The 19918-nt window shown below is 40.9% G+C and overlaps 1 protein-coding gene across 1 annotated transcript in view; it reads right to left on the minus strand.

Moving 5' to 3' along the window:
* PHLPP1 (PH domain and leucine rich repeat protein phosphatase 1) overlaps positions 1-19918 on the minus strand; it is a 141300-nt gene that overhangs the window by 59136 nt on the left and 62246 nt on the right. Inside the window, exons 2-3 of the mRNA XM_082278120.1 lie at positions 4933-5129; positions 2770-2895 (exon numbers count right to left, since the gene is read on the minus strand). Of these exons, the coding sequence (XP_082134246.1) occupies positions 2770-2895; positions 4933-5129 (323 nt within the window). The remainder of the gene's footprint in view (positions 1-2769; positions 2896-4932; positions 5130-19918) is intronic.

The raw sequence follows: 19918 nt of genomic DNA on the forward strand, positions 1-19918 counted from the left end.
GAATTCAAATCTTTTCTAGCGTACACATATTTATTGCAGGAGTGATGCATTAGGATCTGTCTCATTCTGAAACACCCCTATAAAGTCAACATTGCCAATATTCTGTGGGGAGAAAGTGTGCAGAGCAAGCGTTCTTTGCAAGTCTCCTTTCAAGACTGAGCTTGTTATTTAAAAGTTAAGATAACATCATCTTCTAGCTCTTTTGAAGTATTCGGAAGACAGACGTGAAAATTTTTTTCATAGTTAAAAACTGAATTGGGCAATTTTAACGAAATATTTTACCATGGATTTACTTCTGCATTAAAATTTATAATTAAAGCTTTCACTACACTGAATAAGAATCAGAAGCCTCAGTTTTCGGCAGCACACATCAGGAGCATAAAGGACTGCCGAAGAACTACCATTGAATATAAGTTAACACAAATGTCATTTTCAAAACAAATGCCATTAAACATCTATATTTAAAACACAGTCTTAGATATTATTCATAACAACTCACAAAAGTGCAAGTACTGTATACATCACCAGTATTAGGGAAGAATCTGTAAGCACCATGTGACCTAGCCCATTGCAAGCAACTAGAAGCTAAGTTTCAGGGCCATCATATCTCCCTTCCTAAATTAGCTTGTTTTTAGAAATATAGTGCTTTACACAGTATTTTCTTGGTGAGCAGGAGTATTTCAGCAGCTTTGAACTTGAGTAGTTTCCAAACACCTGAGGCAGAACATCTCATATAAATGTAGGGTTTTTTTCCCGGCATAAGAATGTTAGTTTGCCTGAACTACAGAGTTGAAGATGCAACTTTTCTCTTTTCTTTACACATGTAAATCAGGTGCATTGCACCTTACAATTAAGCACTTTGACACAAACAGCATCAGCTGGAGGAAATTTGAGTTACTTTTGCAGCATTACTAGTTTCCCTGTTTCTGTTCTTCAGAAACAGTGTTTCTGTGCAGCACCTCCCTCACGACTGCCTTGCATACAATCATGCCTGCCGCTGTTTTTCAGTCTAAGGACAGGAACCCCAAACATCAAAAAAACAACCTGAAGTGGCAAAGTACTGTTTGAGAATCCATGAATGCAGAATGCCATGTTTCAGGTTTGGGGGCTGGGAATTAGGGAAAATGCCTCATTTTTCCTCGAAGTATGTTCTACCAACTAAAAGAATAGCAAAGAGAGTTTCTTCACTTCTGACAGTCTGAAAAGACACTTGAAACTATGTATTTTCTTTCTACACTTACATAAAAATAGGAGGTTATCGTGAGTGCATGGGGATATGTTCTCATGCTGGCTATCATCCCGATGCTGTTAGTCATTTGGGTGAACCAGAAAGAGAGAAGCACAGCATGGCACAGAACAAGCTTATGCTGCCAGTAATTCAGAGGGGCTTTCTGGCCATTTATCTCTAGCTCTGAAGTTCATTGTTTTCCACTGTTTTCCTCACTCATTAGATTTGCCTTTCATTTATCTGATGTCAAACCCTGTGGAGATGAAAGGACACTACTGTCCTAGAGACAACCCCAAAGCAGCAAGAATTCAAAAACCTGACAGACCGTGCCTCACCACCTCATAAAATATGCCTTGGGGACTTCTACCTTGAGGCTTAACAGACCTAAGCAGATATGCCAGAACAGCTTCTTTAAAAAAGAGTTTTAAAACTTACTAGAAAAAAAACCTTAAAAGACATTTTAAATGATGCATGTGCTAGAAGGTGCCTTAGTTACTGTTTGAAGAAAGTTTGACAGAAAATCAAACCTCTTAAAAAAAGCCCACAGCCTAGGCTGTATCATTGGCAATTGGCTGGGTAATACATTATTGCAATCTAAAGCCAAAACAGAACAAGTGCTACATGAGTGTCTCCAACTAGTATTACATAAAACTTTGCTTTAACATAGTAAAGAGCATGGACAGTCCTATCAGCTACAAAACTAATGAAAAGTTTAGGCACAACTACAAAACCCAGTAGACCATGCTGACAGCATAGCAAAAGAACATGCGTGGTAAAAAAGTATGAAAAACATAATGGTTCAAGACATATAAGTTTTTAGCAAAAAAGTGGCAGGGATTGAGAGATAGAACAGACAACTGCAAAAACACCTTTCAACAACACAAAGTGGAACTGAAGAGTCAAACGAAATAATGCGGGCCCTAAATTCCTATAATTAATTGTATCCTAAGCCCAGTATAAAATTTGCTTTACAAAGGTTTTAGTTAGTAACCATTTTTCACTAACAGAAAATTATTTGCTTATTACAAAAAACCCAAAAATCAAATAGTTATAAAACTAAAGAGAGATTCAGCAACATTTCAAAGCAGGAAAAAAAATCCTTTATTCTAGCAATTTAATATTTAGGTTCTGTGTAAGGAATGAACCAAAAAAAATCCTGATATTATTTTATGTTTTAAAAACACTGGAATAAAGCTTTTTAAACTGAAATGTTGACAGATATATTTGTCATCCTTGTTGTTGTAATGATCTCACTAGATCCATCCAGCTGATAAGATAAGAAAATGGAGAAAGCTCAGTACAGAGCTTTGCTTACACAACCTTGGTAGAAAGAAGTCCTGGTGTAAATGCAGAAAAATTCACCTCCCTATTGCCTGTTACCAAGAGCTCGCAAACTGAGTATTTCCACACAACACTAACAGCAGCAACAGCAGTTCTTGGCAAACAACCCAGAAGAGGGACATTATCAATGCATGGAGAAGACTGAACTGGGAGAAACTGTCCAAAGATCCCATTCACACCAGAGTTAGCACTATTCTCACCTTTGATGCTTGTCGCAGCCAACGCAGATATTCAGTGAAGTTATCGAAACAAATGTAGTAGGTCTGGCTTTGAGGTCCAGAGGAGCTAAATGCTAAACAGTGCTGGTGCTTTTTCACTTCTTCCACCTACAGCAGAGACACAAAACTGTGAGTCAACAAGAATCAAAACCCTCTTTGCAGAACTCCCCCAAGGCAAAGTGAAAGTATGTCCAAGAGGAGATCATCAAGTAGAGCTGGACTAACCATCTCAAACACCCAAGCTGGATCTTGGCTGTCAAATATTCATGAAATCTACACAAGCAGGAATGAGAACAGAAGGAGGACAGAACTAACAGAGAAAACCACCAAGAACATCAACATTTTAATAGAAAGTGAACACCATAAAAGGTGTGCCAGTGAAACGCATTAAAGGCTGTTTTTATGCTACCTAAAAAAAATACAATTTATACTCCTTAGTTATTAAAAACAGGCTTAACAAAATGCTTCTCTTACAGCCCAATTAAATTCTTTGGCATTTCTCAACTTGCTAAAAAACACCCAGAATACATCATTCTGCTACCATACACGAGAAGTCCCACACAACTTATGGTCTCAATGTCTCAGTACAGCATTCTGGAAAGCCTGTGCAAACCAGGAAGTGCAGAGTATTTATGGGGTTGAGGAAGAATATCTTTTGAGCAATAATTTAAAAAACACTTAGTTCTGTGCCAAGCACCCTCCTCCCAAGCTTTGTCAGCAGAAGCCCTCAGAACATTTTTCTGAGCTTAGTTATCCTTTTCTTTTAAAATTTGTTGTCAACTTTCTGCTTAACACAGTCTGCATGTTTTACATCACATAAGGCGTTTCTATGCAAAAGCTACTTCGAAATCCCATGTTAAGCAATTAAAAAAGATACATAATGATTTCCCATTTTAAATTAAAAGAAATATATTGAGATGAAAAGAATAGTCATCTCAAAGAGAAGGCTGATGGGAACCTTTATCCTGTCCTTTCTAGCAACCTACAGCCAGGAATACAGTTCACTGTCAAGAGTTCACACCCTGTTGCCAAAAGAGGACAATGTCTCTACTTCAGTATTTCCCGGGAAGAGTTGGAGAATCATGTGAAGAATCAAAAAAGAGGCAGGAGAAACAGCTCGTAGAAGGCAGCACTACTTTTCACACTGCTAGTATAGAATATTAATGAATCAGCTCTAGTCTGCATATATAATATTGTGAAGCTTGTTTCTCTCCAAACAATTCTTTAGAATTCAACTTACCAGTATGTAAGGTAAAGGAGGATTACTTAAGGTGTAAATTCATCCTCAAGCTGATGATTCTCTTCCCATTACCTCAGCCAAACAAGCCAATAATAGTGTTTTGAAACACTATTTAGGTTGAAATAGTAAAGTTGTAATCTTACTGTCTTCACTACAGCTTCACAGAAGGGCTAAAGTGGGAAGGAACCTCTAGAGGTCATCTGGTTCAATCCCCTGCTCAAGCAGGTCCACCTAAATCCAGTTTCCCAGAACCATGTCCAGATGGTTCTTAAGTATCTCCAGGGGTGAGGGATATGCCATCACCCATCTGGGTAACCTATGCCAGTGCTCAGTCACCAGCACAGTGGGAAAAAATAAATTTCCTCATGTTAAGTCTGGAACTCCTGGGTTTCAGATGTAATCTATCAGGAAATAGTTCCATTTCAGCTTTTCACATGGAAAAATGTTTGTTGCTGTTAGCTTACAACAGACAACTACTCATACAGTGCTGAACACTCAAAACTCCCACAATGTTCAAAATAAGCCCATGCCCTTATTTGTTAATTTTTCAGAACTTAAGAGTAACCCAGCATGGATAAAACCTGGATGAAGAGGCACGGCACAGATCATACACAATAGACCTGTGCATATATCCTTTGGCTGTATACTATTGCATATATAAACCACTGAACACTGCACACAAGAAAAAACATTGTGCATCCATTGCTTTTCTTTGTAGTGTTAATTCAAACATTCTAAATTGTTAAATATGACTAACCATAATCAAAAGTCATTTATATACTTTGAAAATTCCATTTATAGAAACAAGCTTTTGGGGAGTCAGAACCATCCTAATTGAATGCAATCTTCTCTTCATAAACAGACAGGGGGTTAACCAAGCAAACAAATAAAACAAAATATCTTACTTTTCCACCAATTAAAGGGAGGACATGCATCTTTCCAGTCTGGCTTTCTTTTACTGATGAGACAATTAGGCATGTTCCACAAAGGATAGCTTGGCGTCTTGTCCATCTGTTGACTGGCAAATGTATTTTCCCTTTTCGAACATTGTACATTCCTGAGAGCTGAATCCGTTCGGAGCTGCCAGTGCTGTGGGGCTTTCCTGAAATAGAAACAAAAGCATCCACTTAATCACAGAAAATCTTTGCCTCTTTCACTCAAGTCATCCTGAGACTTGATCAGCAAATTTTAAAGCTACAAACTGCAGCATGACAAATGAAATGCAGCTTCAAAACCAAGCAAGCAGGTAATTTAATATTAGTTTCAGTACAGTCTTCTTCCATAGGTAGAGGGATACAACAGGTTGGTATCACGAGGAGCAGGTCACATTAAATTATTTGCAGTAATCACAGAAGCACCAATTAATGGTATCAGCCTTCTGTATGGAAGTTGGAAATCAAATGTTTATCCACAACAATAAGTAATTGGTTATTGTTGAGTTCACACAGCCTGTGTGGTAACTGCAGAAGGGGGGATGTACTGCATTCTGACCCGTATCTTTGCATTTCCATGTCTCTTCTGGCTTATCCTTCAGGTCACGGTTTGAATAGCTTCAAAAGCTTCCCAAAGAATACACTTCCTACCTTCCGCAGCCCGCACTGCTCAGTCCAAACTCCATAGCAGAGGTAGCACACTCGGCCATTATGTTAGCAGGTGCAACCTAGATGAAACCCCTCAAAGACCCTGCTTTAGTCTGAGTAGAGATTCAGGAAGAGTAAAGTTCTTTTGTCTGTATTATAACAAATTCACTATTTGTAGTAATTCAGATTATTAGCACAACTACCAATTAGACCAAATCTGTTAAGTTACTTTAAACATCTCAGATTCTACTAATCTGATCTTATTAACAAAAATTCTACTCTACAGAAAACATCATGAGCAATGGCAACACAAAGACATGCATCTCTCATCTCTGCTCTTTCAGGATATAAACAGGAGGCACAATTTACTCATTCTAATCTGATTTATCTACACCAAGTTACCCTATCAAACCCTAAACAGTCCAGCCCAGATCTGAGTCATCTGAATATATCTAAGTCTTTTGCAAACAGAGGCAAGAGCTAATCATGTTCAGGTTAAACCAGTTCAAATTTGTGTAAGAACACCGGTGTTGGTGAACTTTGGGAGAGAGCTCCCCTGGATAAACAAACCAAAGGGTATGTTAATTCCAAGTAGCTTTCCCATCATGATAAAAGATAAATCACTAATTTCCCTGCGCTAGCCTTTACCAAAATCCTTAAATACAAGGAATTAATAACTATTTAGGACTCCAGAAAAGCAGAGAGTTGATTCTGTCGTCTAACACCAATATTTCAGAGCCATGCCCACAGAACTCCAGCGGTGACAAGTGCTGCACTGTTACTTCAACTTGCTATTATTCCTGCTTGCATGACAGCTCATTTGTCTCAATGAGTCTCCTCTTGCCTTCAAATTATCTATGGAATGACAGAAGACACCTACAACATGCCCTACCCACTGCCATTCTCTCACCCTCGCCTAGCCCGCAACAGTTCTTGTCCTTATCTTTGAAAGCTACCTTTTTGAATCTTACTGCCAATTTAATGAGCCAACACTTGGCAGAGTTCCCTCAAGACTTGCTCTGCTCTAATAAATACTAGCATGTAGGCTACCAATATCTGCCAGTTTGGATCTGCAGGAACATCACTACTGCTTGAAGATGAAACACTGAAACTTTAATGCCCACAAGGTATCAGCATCAAATTCAAAAATAGGTGCTCCAAGAAAGCAATAGTTACACTGCCAAGCAAATTCATATCCAGCCAAAGAAGCTGTGGATTAACTCTTTGCCCAACAGAATGGCAGGAAATGGGACACCCATTCCATGCAAAGACACAAGACAACTGATACAGAATACAAGCGAGTAAACCAGAGCAGCTCAGCCTTAAACAGAAAAGCTGAATCAAACATTACGTTTGTAATATGAAACATCTGGTTCTTAAAGAAACTGAGAATTTACCTAGCTTGTGCACAATCATGGCCTTCATGCCACAGAGCACTGATTAAAGAATTAACCACACACACAAACAACCAAATCTCTGTAATGGAGTAAAAATGCCTGGTAAATACTAATAGCAGTTGCATAAGGAATAGCCGTCAGGGACGTGCAGTTTCACCTCAAAAATTATGTTTTATGATCATCTTCCCAGGTCTTTTTTCTGACTGTGTGCTCTGTAATTTCACAGGAAAAGCAGAACCCACTGCTGGTAGAAACCCTCTGAGACTGCAAGGCATAACCTCAATCTCTTGGGAAGACAAGCTCATTTAGCATTTCAACATAATCAAATGCAACTTTCAGGAACATAGGCTGTAATTTGCACTTAATATGGGCAGACCTGTGTCCTGGAAAACACCAAACCTCAGAAGTTTTTCAGTAACATGGTGGATAGCAAAGAGTATGAGCTCTGGCTATAGCACTGCAGCCAAGAGGCTTGGTAGGAAACACAACAGCATTCTGAAACAATCAAGTAGTAGCATTATCCTGCCTAGTCCAGTGATTAAAAGACTACCACACTAGGTACTCGCACTTCACAAAGGGTACTGAAAAGTTAGTCTTGGAAAAACAACAGAGGAAAATAAATTCAGATGCCTGAGAAATCTGCTTTCTAGGACCAGACTCTCTTGGACTAGATACATGATTTTAGGCACAGCTGGACCTGTAAAACTACTCAGAAGTCTCTAAAACATAGCTCTTAAAATTTCATGTAAATTCACAGAGTTTGTAAGTCACAAGATACGGTAACAATTACTATAATCAGTAAAGGTTTACTAGAAAAGCCAGAACAGAGCTATCACTAGAAGTATTCCTGCTAGATATGAACTATATTTTCTCTCAAATTTCGTATTTGAATGGAAAATTACTGAAATAAGAACCTTCAGTTACTCCTACAAATACATATTAAAAAAAAAAAATTAAATAACCCCTTTAAACTCAAAGGAACCCTTCAAAGGATTTAAGATGCTTTTTCCCAGCAAGCACTATCCTTTGCTAAGCCAAAGCCAGAAGGTTCTTGGTGAGAACATACAGAAATAAACACTGGACCTATTTCATTAAAGCAAACGGTTTCTCTCTTCCTATTCTTGCCTACTTCACTACATAACCAACCATCTGGTTGGACCAGATGATCTTTCAAGGTTCCTTCCAACCTGGCCTCTTCCATGATTCTGTAACTTGAAAAGCTCATGTTTAATATTGGATCACATGTTGTTGCCTGAGATGCAATCTGCTCACATATTCAGTTTTCTTCCTGCTTAAGGATTGTAATCATTGATATTTGATAGAATAACACTGTGATACTATTATCATGCGGGGGGGGGGGGGGGGGGGAGGGGGGGAATGAGTCAAAAGCCACTGGCTTATTTTGATTTTAAGCGGAGGTTAATCAAGGACATACCAACTAGTTGTGGAACTAAATTCCTAAATCTGCCCAAGTATTTTTTGCAGGTAACTGTGAGCAAAAGCTGTTTGAAAAGTAGCAGCCTTGCCTACTGAAAAATAAGCTTGGACAGACTGCAGCTTTAAAGAGCTCAGGTATTAGCTGCCAAGAGAGCATAAAAGCAGGAAAAGTTCAAATGACAGTGAGCTCTGCCACAGCAGAAGTGGGATGGGGTTTGGAAAGAGTGTGAAGCGATCTAAGCCTGGCTGTTCCTCACTTCAGGGAGGAAAGCAGCAGGTGGCAGTCTCCTGCAAGAGGGCTCATCCCTGACAGGCTGGGGAGTGGAGGATGAAGGAAAGGCTCAGAACTGCATCTGCCTTTTGTATGACCTGGAAAATAATCAACTCGTAAGGCAAATGACCTTTTTTCTTCCAAGTGTACAGAAAGATGGGGAGAAATCTGGCCTACACCAGAATGCCTTTAGGCTACGAATCAAACACCACAAATTATGGCATAACTACAGCATCACCACCAAAAATCCATTGGTTTTGAGGTACTGTGCCAGTGCTAGTGGAAGCACTGTTTCCAGTAAAAGCATCAGCAGTTCTGAAATTATGTTCCTCAATCTGCCTCACAGAGCTCCCATTCAAGATTTAGAAGGCTGCATGAGATTCACATACAGATTTTTCTTCAGTTTTAACTAACCCTGAAGGGAGCAAATGAGTTTTCACAGGGGCCTGTGATAATATACCAAAGCCAACAGTCGTGCAGATAAAATGGTAATGATGATCCTTTGTGGCTTGAAACACAAATGTGAATCCTGCCAAAAACTTTAAATATAATTATTGTTGCACTGATCAGAGTGAAGGCAAATATGGCAGAACATCCAGAAGAGTCACATACCAGAAAATGTTTTTCAAACGCTAAGCCCAACCAAAGCAGTTCGATTATTTTAGCAAGGAACCATAAAAAGATTATTTTTCATTCCTGTCGGGTCTCCAAGACTACAGCAACTCCTAAGCACCCCCACAACAGGACTTTTGTTCTGTGCAAGGCATTAGAATAGATGCCTCAAGGAATTATGAGCAGACCACTCATTTGGTTATCTTGATATTCATGGCTGAATTCCTCTCAGTTTTAACTTGTCCCAAGTCCTGGAGGGAAACTAGTGGTATTCACAACAAGGACGAAGAAAAGCAAGGAATTCGATTGAAACAGCAGGACTGTCATTGGAACCACAGAACCTACCCTGCTTCATAGGAAGCAGGATGGGACAGGAGTGATCTTTCCATGATGTTAAAGAACTAAGATCTCACCATGGGCAGCCTCAGGAAGCTCCAGGTACACAACATACTGACATCCTGCCTGGTGCAGAGACTTCAAACCTCATTAAATAAATACCCACAGCCACTTGCTTTGGATTCTGGAGTAAAGCTTTTTATCCCAGCGATGGAAGGCATATGGAATACATTACCATCAGAAGTTATAAAATACCAGCTCATTATGGGACATAGAAGTACTTGGGGAAGAAAAAAACCCTCTCTTCAGCTATACAGCTGATTAAGTTGCAAGCACTTAGTATTCTCCCCTGTTTGAAAAGTACAGCCAATAAACTCTGCCTCTAAAGAGCGACTTAAGACATTACCAAAATAAGAGCAGGGAAATGTGTTGACATAAGAAACACGTTCACTTCTGTGCAGCAGGTCTTATTTTTATTACTAATATTGGTTTGATGGAATGCAAAATAAAAATTCCTCATGACCTGCATGGTGCAGGCAGCCCGGCCAGCTGGAGAGACTGCCCACCCTGAGCCGTCTCAGGTATTTACCAGTGGTAAGAGAGGCTTAAGTTATTATTCAATAGGAATAGTGTTGAAGTTTGAGACTTTTCAGAAGAGACTGCATTAACTCCGGGTGCCTAATTTAAGGATGTACTTTTCCTGCTACAGCTGGGCAGCTACAGAGGTCATCATCCTCATCTGCACATTGTTGGGCCCCTGGCCCAAGGCCAGCATTGCATCAGCCCTACCACATCAGCTGTTCCTCGCAAGCTGTCCCCGAGCCCTTTCAGACAAAACAGGCTGCTTTAATTTCTTGCTACTCTTTTTGACTGAGAGGCCTTAGGGACAGCTCATGGTGACATAGCTCAGCATGGAGAGCAGAGGAATGGCAGATAGGGGCCAGAGCTGTGACACAGTGGCTGCTGCTGGAGAAACCCACCCACAGCTTTCAGCAAGTCATTTCAGAAACAAGGTATTTCACACGCTAATATGCTGTGAATATGAATTCTTGTACTCATTGTGATGCCTTTTCCTGGTCTTAAAATCAAGAGTCATACATGGTTAGAAGGGGAAAAGGGATTTCACCTTGGTATTTATTTTTAAGGATCCTTAGGTGCACACGTCCAGGTCATATGCATCGAGATGCTCCCCACTGAGTGTCCCTCCCCCCCAACATTGGGTATAACATTATAGGTTTTACTAATTAGCATATCTATCAAAGATTCCCCGATGAGAGGCTCAAGTGAGCCCCCCTCCCAAGGAACCTTCCCCTGGATGGTTCTATCTGGGTTTACAGAATGTGTTCTGGAGAGGACCTTGGGGTGTGGGGCACACTGATCCCTAGCTACGAAGCTTCTAAAATGTTTAGTCTCTTAGCTTGACAAACAAATCCAAGAATGTAGGCAAAAAGCACTAGGAATACAGAAGTTGTAAAAGGTATAACAGGGCTATAAAAGAAAAGGCAAAAATCTTCATGGCATAAATTGGAGAAAAAGAACACCCAAAAACCACCATTCAGTTTTGAACATTTTGGTCTGAATCCACTTGGGAAAGCTGGGCTACTTCCTAGCTGGTCAGGGGGAGCCAGCAGGAGTACCTGGAGCACCATCCCCCACCACATCACTGAACCAAAATCAGCAATGCCTCATCCCACCTTGCCAGCAAACCTGCAAATCAAAGCTCAGCACTGGTCCTGTCTAAATGTAAGTGCAAAGAGGCCTCAATTAGCTCAAAACACTGAAAGCCCTGGAGTGTCTTTGCCCACCTTTTGGGAAACTATGCCACAATTACTGTTGCTGAAACCTTACTGCCAGATCATTCTGCAGATTTCTGCTTTTGCTCAAGACCTTTCATTAAATACAGATGAAGCTACTGCCTGCAATGTTTTTGAAGCTTCTCAGTCATGTAAGGCTGCTTCCCCTTTCATTCTTGTCAAACTAAGGACAGCAGTGATAACTTCAGGCAAGCCCCAGTGCAATGAGATGTATAAAAATAAACCAGCAAGTTAGATTTAAAAAAAAATTTAAAAAGAGGGTGGCAAAGGAAGCACAAATAATACGAATGAAACCTCAAACTATTGTACTGCTCTGTCTTTTTATTTGAAACTTACAGAGAAAACCTACATACAGATACATGCTTATTAGAAGTATTTTTTCTTGTCCACACTGTCATAATTTAGGAAAAAAGGCACAGAATTAGGAGGTTTTATATTTAACTAAGACCAAGGATTCACCTCACAGTCTCTACCAGCAGGCTGCTTTTGCAGAGGTAACAGACCAAGAATATATATCAAAGTTTCACCTGGCAAATTATTCCAAAATCAGCAATTGAATTCTTGCATTCAAATCTACTTAGACTCTTGAAGATTCCTGCAAGATTTAGCACAAGGCTGAAGATTGATTCTGTACTGCTCAGTCAAAGAGGGACTTGGTCACCATTATGCTGTTCTTAAGGGCACGTAACTATCAGCATAGTTACATAGTTTACTCAAGATACTTCTCATTTTGCTGCATTCTGTATTATACAGTGCTGGGGGAAGCTCTGAAGTAGTTATGTTTCCTTTAGGAATTAGCAGTTCAAGTACTACTACTTGAAGGCTGTTACCTTTTCACCTGAAAAAGAAAAGCAGACCCCAAATGATGGATTTTACTGAACTGTGTTAAACTCACTTTTTTCTTTAAAGAAACATTCACTATGAGACAAAACTGGCAGAGTAGAACACAGACAAGCCTTTAGTCTTTGTGAAACATGCTCCTCCTACTTTACAGGAAGATCACCCTTAAAAGCAAGCATTACCAGTACGTGATATGATACAATAAAACATAGTTAATAGTTTTATAGTCATAATCCTGCCTTCCACTTCAGAGTAAATCCTCACTAGAGGAGAGGTTTGTATGTATTTCATAATTCAGAAAATATCCCTCTTTCCCTGTTGAGGTCTCTCCCCCCCCCTGCCATGTGATCCTGGCAGAGGGGCCCTGGGACAGACAAGGGGTTTCCCTGCCCCTGCTCAGCCTCGTTCCCCACTGGTTGTTCTGTGTTCCCCTGCGCGGGCAAGGACCCTCGGGTCCCGTGATTGAGCAGTTCCTGGGCAGATCCTGGCCATGCGGCTGGAGAAATAAACATCTCTGAAACATCTACCAAGAATCTGTCCACAGATATTTCTTTCCCATGGGCCTCGTTGATTGATACGCGTTGTTACAGTATCTGCACTGTAGCAAATGGTGGATAACACAAGCAGAACGATCCCCGATCCCCACGGACAGCGACTGATTTGGGAGTAAACTCTGGATTTCTCTTCTTGTTTTTCTATTCCATCTCTAAACTATGGAGGAACCATGGAAGGACTCTTGGCTCTCGCATATGGACATTTATCTTAAACTTGAAAAGATTCTTGAACAACAACTTGTAAATTTTAGCTTAATTCAAGCTCAAAAGGAACTGAAACATTTCCCTTCATGGTTGTCTAAGAACTTTTTCTATGTTTCTTGGGATTTAATTCTTACTAAAGACTTTTGGAAGACCGTTTGGACACAGTTAATTTCTGAGTCAAAATATATGCTGATGGAAGAATATTTTCATGAATATTATTTAATTACCGAGACTGTTGAGCAATGTCAGCTGTGTCCTGGCGAAGGGAAGCCTGGCTCAGGGACCGTGCGACCCAGGTCATGTGGATCAAGTGCTCTGCGAGCAGCAGCGAGGCAGTTCCCGCGTGCGGGCGGAGCCAAGCGAGCCGCAGTGTCGGTGGCGGAGCGAGGAGCGGCGGGACCTGGCGGTGCCTGCCCGGCCCCGCGCAGCGCGTGGTGGAGTGAGCCCCGTGAGAGGAGCAGCGTGCGGGCGGCAGCGGCGGTGGAGCGGAGCCACACCCAGCTGAAATGCGCGCTGGAGCAGGGCGCGGGGGGGTCATCGCTCGGGGACCCGGCCGAGACGTGGGCACAGCCCCAGGCAGCGGCAGCGCAGCTGAGAGCAGAGGGGGCGGCACGTGGGGAGCTGAGCAGCGTGGCCCAGCCCGGCCCATGCGGCCCTGAATGCGACCCTGGGAAGAGCACACAGGCATGAGCAGCCCCGGCAGCACTGACAACCCTGGCAGTTCCAACACGAGAGCGAGCGAAAGAGAAAGCAACAACGCAGCGAGACAGAAAACAGCAGCCACTCAGAAAAAGGAAAAAATCATTGTAGCTAAGGTTTTAGGAATAGTAAAATGGTAAAATGTTAGACAAAATTACGGTTTTTATAACGAGATGTGACAACCAAAAAGACATATTCGTTCATAAAACTGCTATTAAAAAGAGTAACCCTGAAAAATACATCCCAAGTTTAGGAGATGGAGAAGTAGTAGAGTTCAAAATTGTGCAAGGTAGAAGAGGGTTACAAGCAGCAGAGGTCACTGGGCCTGATGGTGTTTCTGTGAAAGGCAGTATATATGCTAAAAACCGTAGTCATGTTAGACAATATCTCCATTATAAGCCCCCCCCTACAGTCTCCCTTTCCTAATCCCACCTTTCCCTTTTACCCTATATCCTATTACCCCCAGTGTATTCCCAATCCATTTTTCCACCCATGGTTTCCCTCACAAAACCATGCCTTTGCCAATTGTTTCCCCAAAAATCCCTTTCCAATGCCGAGTGGGGGATGAAGAGGGGGAGGGAAAAAATTAACTATTGGTGTTTAGAGTTCCAACAGGTACAAATGGAAGAAACCCTCTCCTGCATCAGTTTCCCCACAAAGCATGCCCGGAGAGTCCTGTCTCCCTTCTGTCAGCCTTAAGATGTTCCAGAGAATCTGTCTGGACATTAAAGACTCAGGAGGGTGGCTTGTTTTGAAATTGTCCTTATTATCTCATGTTTATCCAGTTGTTTTCAATGTTAAGTTTTAAATCTCTTTTTGTTAAAAATAAACGGGTGAAATGTCGGGGTCTCCCCCCCTGCCATGTAGCCCTGGGAGAGGGGCCCTGGGACAGACACGGGGTTTCCCTGCCCCTGGTCAGCCTCGTTCCCCACTGGTTGTTCTGTGTTCCCTGCGCGGGCAAGGACCCTCGGGTCCCGTGATTGAGCAGTTCCTGGGCAGATCCCGGCCATGTGGCTGGGGAAATAAACATCTCTGAAACATCTAGCAAGATTGATACACGTGTTGCAGTATCCCCGCTGTAACATTTCCCCACTGAGACAGAGTTCAGTCTTTGTTCACCTGATCATTCCCTTTATCTTCTTCTTGACAAGACTCACCATCTTGACACAGGAGCCCTAAAACCATGGTATCAAGACTTGAATGGATATCAAAGGCAAAATGCAAGAAAAATTACTTCTCTGAAAAGCTTTTCTATCACGTGCCATGTATATCACGGCTGTAATACCTCTAATGTCAAAAACTAAGTATCAAAGCATATAAGCATATATAAGAAACAGCTTCTGAAGAAAAACCTATCAGTGATTCAGGAGAATTCATTGAAGAGTTGTTGTTAACCAGCACAACTCCTTCACTAGGATGACCTAATAAAGGCAACAGGCTAAAGCAGGGTATGTAGCAGTGGACAGGACGCTACCTGCATTTAAAAGCAAGCAAGCACAGTGGAAATTCATCTGAATTACTATGTAGAGACAGCAAAACCAAAGCCTTGGAATGCAATTGTTCTGATTGCAACAAGTAAACTCCAAATCTAGCTGCTCCAATGTATTTTGACAGATTTTAAAGTTCCACTTGTACAAGCAAAGGCCCTTAAACACAGACACACCCCCAACAAACTGCAAACTCACCTGTTCTTAAACTCTTCACCCCATCCATCCCTACAGACTGCTCCTGCAGCTGAAACACAGGTCCTTCACATTCAAACTGTCAGACCTATGCATTCCCATTCACTTCACTTGTCTGCAGGAAATCCAAGCAAGTTACATGCAGTCAGTCAGGTTTGTTTATCTTAGCAAAATGAAGGCACACTTGATGTCCAAGCTTCTGCTAGCACTAAAAATACAAGGGGTGCAGGCTGAACTCAGTTGTTTTGTTCAAATAACTCACTTTCAAGAAAGCTCATAAAAGGGAGAGCGTCACCTGCTTTCCAGTAGCAAAATTCAATATCAACTCCTTTGGGAAAGAACCATATGTCACCTCTCCAAGGAGAAATAACTGAAATAGCCTAAAAATGTACCATCAAGAAAAAAATGTCATCTTCCTCCTGTGCTTTAACAAAGTTGCAAAAAGCTGCAATATTGGTCTAGAGGCTTCCAGGAAGTATTATCTGTACCAACTTTCCCATCTTGAACTTAGGATTCATTTAAGGAAGCTACTGACTAAGTTTCTCGGTGACATCATCTACCAAGTATTTTTTCTCAAAGTAAATTTAAAACACAATTAGTCTTACATTGGGAAGACTTGTGCTAAAATCCGGTCAAATTCCTTACACGTATTTCTTTAAAAGAATACTTCAGCAATACATTTCAAGTTATCCCTTATTAAGATTGCCTCAAAAAACTCCACTTTCTCAACAGATTTACAGTTTTATGCACTGATATTAAAGCAGTGAAAATGTAATAGAAGGGGCCAAAAAATAAGACTTACAAACCTGCCAGTATTTGCCATGACTTTATAACAGCAGGTACAGCTTCAATAGGATGAGATCTAATGAATGCTCAACTGATCTTTCCCCTTTCTTCCCCATTCAGCATCTTAGAGCACAGTTGAACAAAATGCTGGAAATGCACTTTTTTTTTGGTGAAGTCAAAAACTGAATTCTACTTGTTATACTCCCAATGCACAATAAAGCCACAAGCACAGTAAAATCCCTGGCATCCCAAAGGATACTTATCCTGTCTAAGGCAATTGCTGTACTGGCAAAAGCTCTGAGCTAACCAACTGTTTTAGGCAAAGCTTGAATCTTGATGGAATTGAAGAGCAAAATGACACTGAAGTTAACAGCAGCTTTCAGGTTTTATCAGTGTTAGATGTTCAACATGAGGCACAGCAATGTAAGCTCAAAATAACTACTTGAACGCACACTCCTCTGAGAAGGAAGAATGACAGCCCCTGGCAGAAGTTCATCTGTATGTCTTAGTATTACAACAGAAAGACAGAAATCCATGCTCCTTACCAGCAAAAGTTGAGCAAATCCCCACATGCCCTTGCACGTACCTCCCTTGCCCCAAGGATAGAAGATGTGGGTAGTCAAACATTTTCAAAAAGCTACAGAGGAACACATGTGCATGCTGGGTCAAGGACTGTTTTGTATGAATGTCATACACAACACAAATATCTTTCAATGTATTCTAGAATAAAATTCCATCAACTGCAAGATGATTAAGCTACTTTGTGTGTTAAAGTTCCAAGTACAGTGATTTTCTCCTTGCTCTTTCATCAGAAGAAACAAGCCAGGTATCCTACATATCTAAATGCATGTATCTAAGTCCTTGTTAAGGTAAGACATTTTAAGTATGACACTTCCTACAACAGATCACTGTACCAGCATTGTTGTATAGATCAAAATCTAAACCAAAGATTTATCATAGGACCCAGCTGATAAGCAGCTTATGTCAAAACAATTCTGTACTTTATTGCAAGGCTATTACTAGCACATCTCAACTACATCTAGTTTTAAAAAATCACAAATAACTGTGATATGAAACAACACTGAAAAATGTATAACTTCTCCAGTCAAGTCCCTCCACAGTTCAGCCCTGCAAAGAGAAGGCCAGAATGCTGGCTTTGCAATTGTCAACATCTACAATCAAAAGCCACAATACCTAATAAATAAAAAGAGAGGAACAAGTATGTAAAGATTGAGTGACTGCTTTAAACTGCACAGAGACAGAAAAATACAAAAGCCGGAAGGAACAGCACAAGCAATTAGTCAGAGAATGATCTGCCATTTAAAACTCAGCTTCATTAACATGAAATCTCCAAGCTACTGCTAGAAGGAATTCTGGCTGACCTTATAATCCAATCTTACTCCATCAGATCAGCCAATGTGTTCACAACTTGCAAGGTAAGCTTAGTTCATACGCTTCATGTCTACACCTTGGCTGCTTTTCCCGTGTACTAGACATCAATGTTTGTACATGCATGTGATTTTATGTAGTATGGTCATACAAACTTTTTTTTAAGGAGCTAGTCAGAGCAGTAACTTTTTTGGTCCTGACTTCAATAAGTAAGCACAGAGTACATACTCAGCTGAAAGTGAGAGCTGCAACAAGCCACAAGGACTCTCTCAGTTGTCCCTGTCTCCCTCTCCTACAACACTGTAGAGACTGTTCCTAACACCACCCTTAACAGCCCTTCTTTTTCACTTCTCTCTTATCAGCAACAGCAGCTTCAAAGAATCGAACAGAAGCTTGGATGATGAAAAAGGAGAGAAAGGATTTGCAGGTTGCCTTGGAAAGCTTCACTACCTGGATTTCTGCCTGCTTATAGCCATCCACCTTGTTTCCTTCCTAAAGAACACAGACCCTTTGAGTCACTCTAACTCAACTTCAATCAAGTGTTTTCTTTTTTTGAATTTACATGACAAAGGTTGGATTATGCTGACATACATTAAACGTGTGTCAGCAGTAAAACTGTTCTTCAGACTGCATTCCTGAGGAAAAAAAAAAAAAACAAGACAGGAGAAGGAAAGCTGATTTTATAAAGTGAGAAGAAGGAAACAGCGGGGAAAGATATGCATCATGAAGAAACATGAAAGGGAACATTTTCCAATGCTTTTCTACCCTTGGAAACAGGCAGAGAAGATTTATCACATGCCCACAGATATCAGGTTTGACACAGTTTCTTCTCTTTCCTACCTCAGAGACTAGAAGTAACTGGATAGCATATGGGAATTGTCTAGGAGTGCACATCATACGGTTTTATTACAAAGGAGAGGAAAAAAACCAGAAGAGATTGGCTTTTTCCATTCCCTTTTTAAATTAAATCAACTATCACACATCTGAGTCATCTCCAAACCCATCAGTTTTCTGTCCAAAGCACTCCATGGGTCTGTGAAAGGACAATCACAAGTGCTAGCTCATAAGCCTGACTACATTCAAAAGTTTCTTCTTTGATGCCATACATCCCTATAAGAAAAATGTTGAATATTTCCACACCCATAGCAAGAGGAGGAAAAAGTCTGTACAAAGGTCCAGTTTTACAAGTACACAGACTGATTTAGAGCTCCTGAAGCCTCAGGAAGTTATCTAGGAGAAATCAAAACAAGTTCAAAAATTTCAGCTTTGACAGGAAAGTGAGTGTGCTAAAAACAACATCAGGAACTTAAATTCATGAGAGCACCACTTTAACTCTGGTTCACGATAATTTTAGAAAGGGATCCATAAATACCCACCGTGAGTATTTTGTACAACACTAGGAGGATCGACTCGAAGCTGGGGCTACTTGTCAAAGTTTTCTCCTCTCAGTGGAAATACCCAGAAGAGTCTGAAAAGCCCACCTACATACGAGAGGACCCCATCCTGAAAGTCGAGTATCGTCTCTACTGGCATTTGAATCCAAGACCTCTCAATACCACAAGAGCAATCCAGCTGGAGTGTTCAGTGTAATATGCAGCACAAATCCATGTAAGTATATTGACTGTGGTCAGACCATAATAGTATTTCATTTTTCTGCCCTAGAAATGAATGCTTTCTCTACCATTGGAAAAAATATTGTGGCTATATAGAGACACAGTAGCTAAACTGTTTACTTTGAAAAAAGCTGAGCAACTGAAACAGTTTTACCCTCCATCCTTCTCCAATACTAGCATCTAAAAACAAACAAAAAGCCCCCAATGAAACCAAAACCATTCCCCTCCAAAGCACATCCTTTAAAAGTTCAGCACATCTTAATCTTATTAAAACTGTATTGAACCCTCCACCCTGTAATCAGGGGAAAAACCTAAAATATGCAAGATCTCATTTAAGCAGGCTCTCCTTTTAATCTACCCACTCTCACTGACCAATTGTCTTAAGAGCCTGGGTCCTTACAGAGGGATCACATTACATTTGTCTTTCTGAAAGTCATATCACAGGTCACCTCCATGCAGAGGAATGCAAATGGCCAGGACTTTATGATCACCTACCCTAGCGGCCGAAATCCTCTCCTGTGCTATCTCACCTGAATAGAGAGGAGGAACAGAAGACGGTGGATCAAAATCCCCTCATATGCCTCCCCTTCCCAGAGACCCAGTGTGTGAGTGGACACAGCCATACATCCACAACAAGGATCAGCATTAAAGCTCTTCTCTCTAAAACACACATGAAG

Source organism: Coloeus monedula (genome assembly GCF_965178545.1).
Source record: "Coloeus monedula genome assembly, chromosome: 1".
In the NCBI taxonomy this organism is placed as follows: Eukaryota; Metazoa; Chordata; class Aves; order Passeriformes; family Corvidae; genus Coloeus; species Coloeus monedula.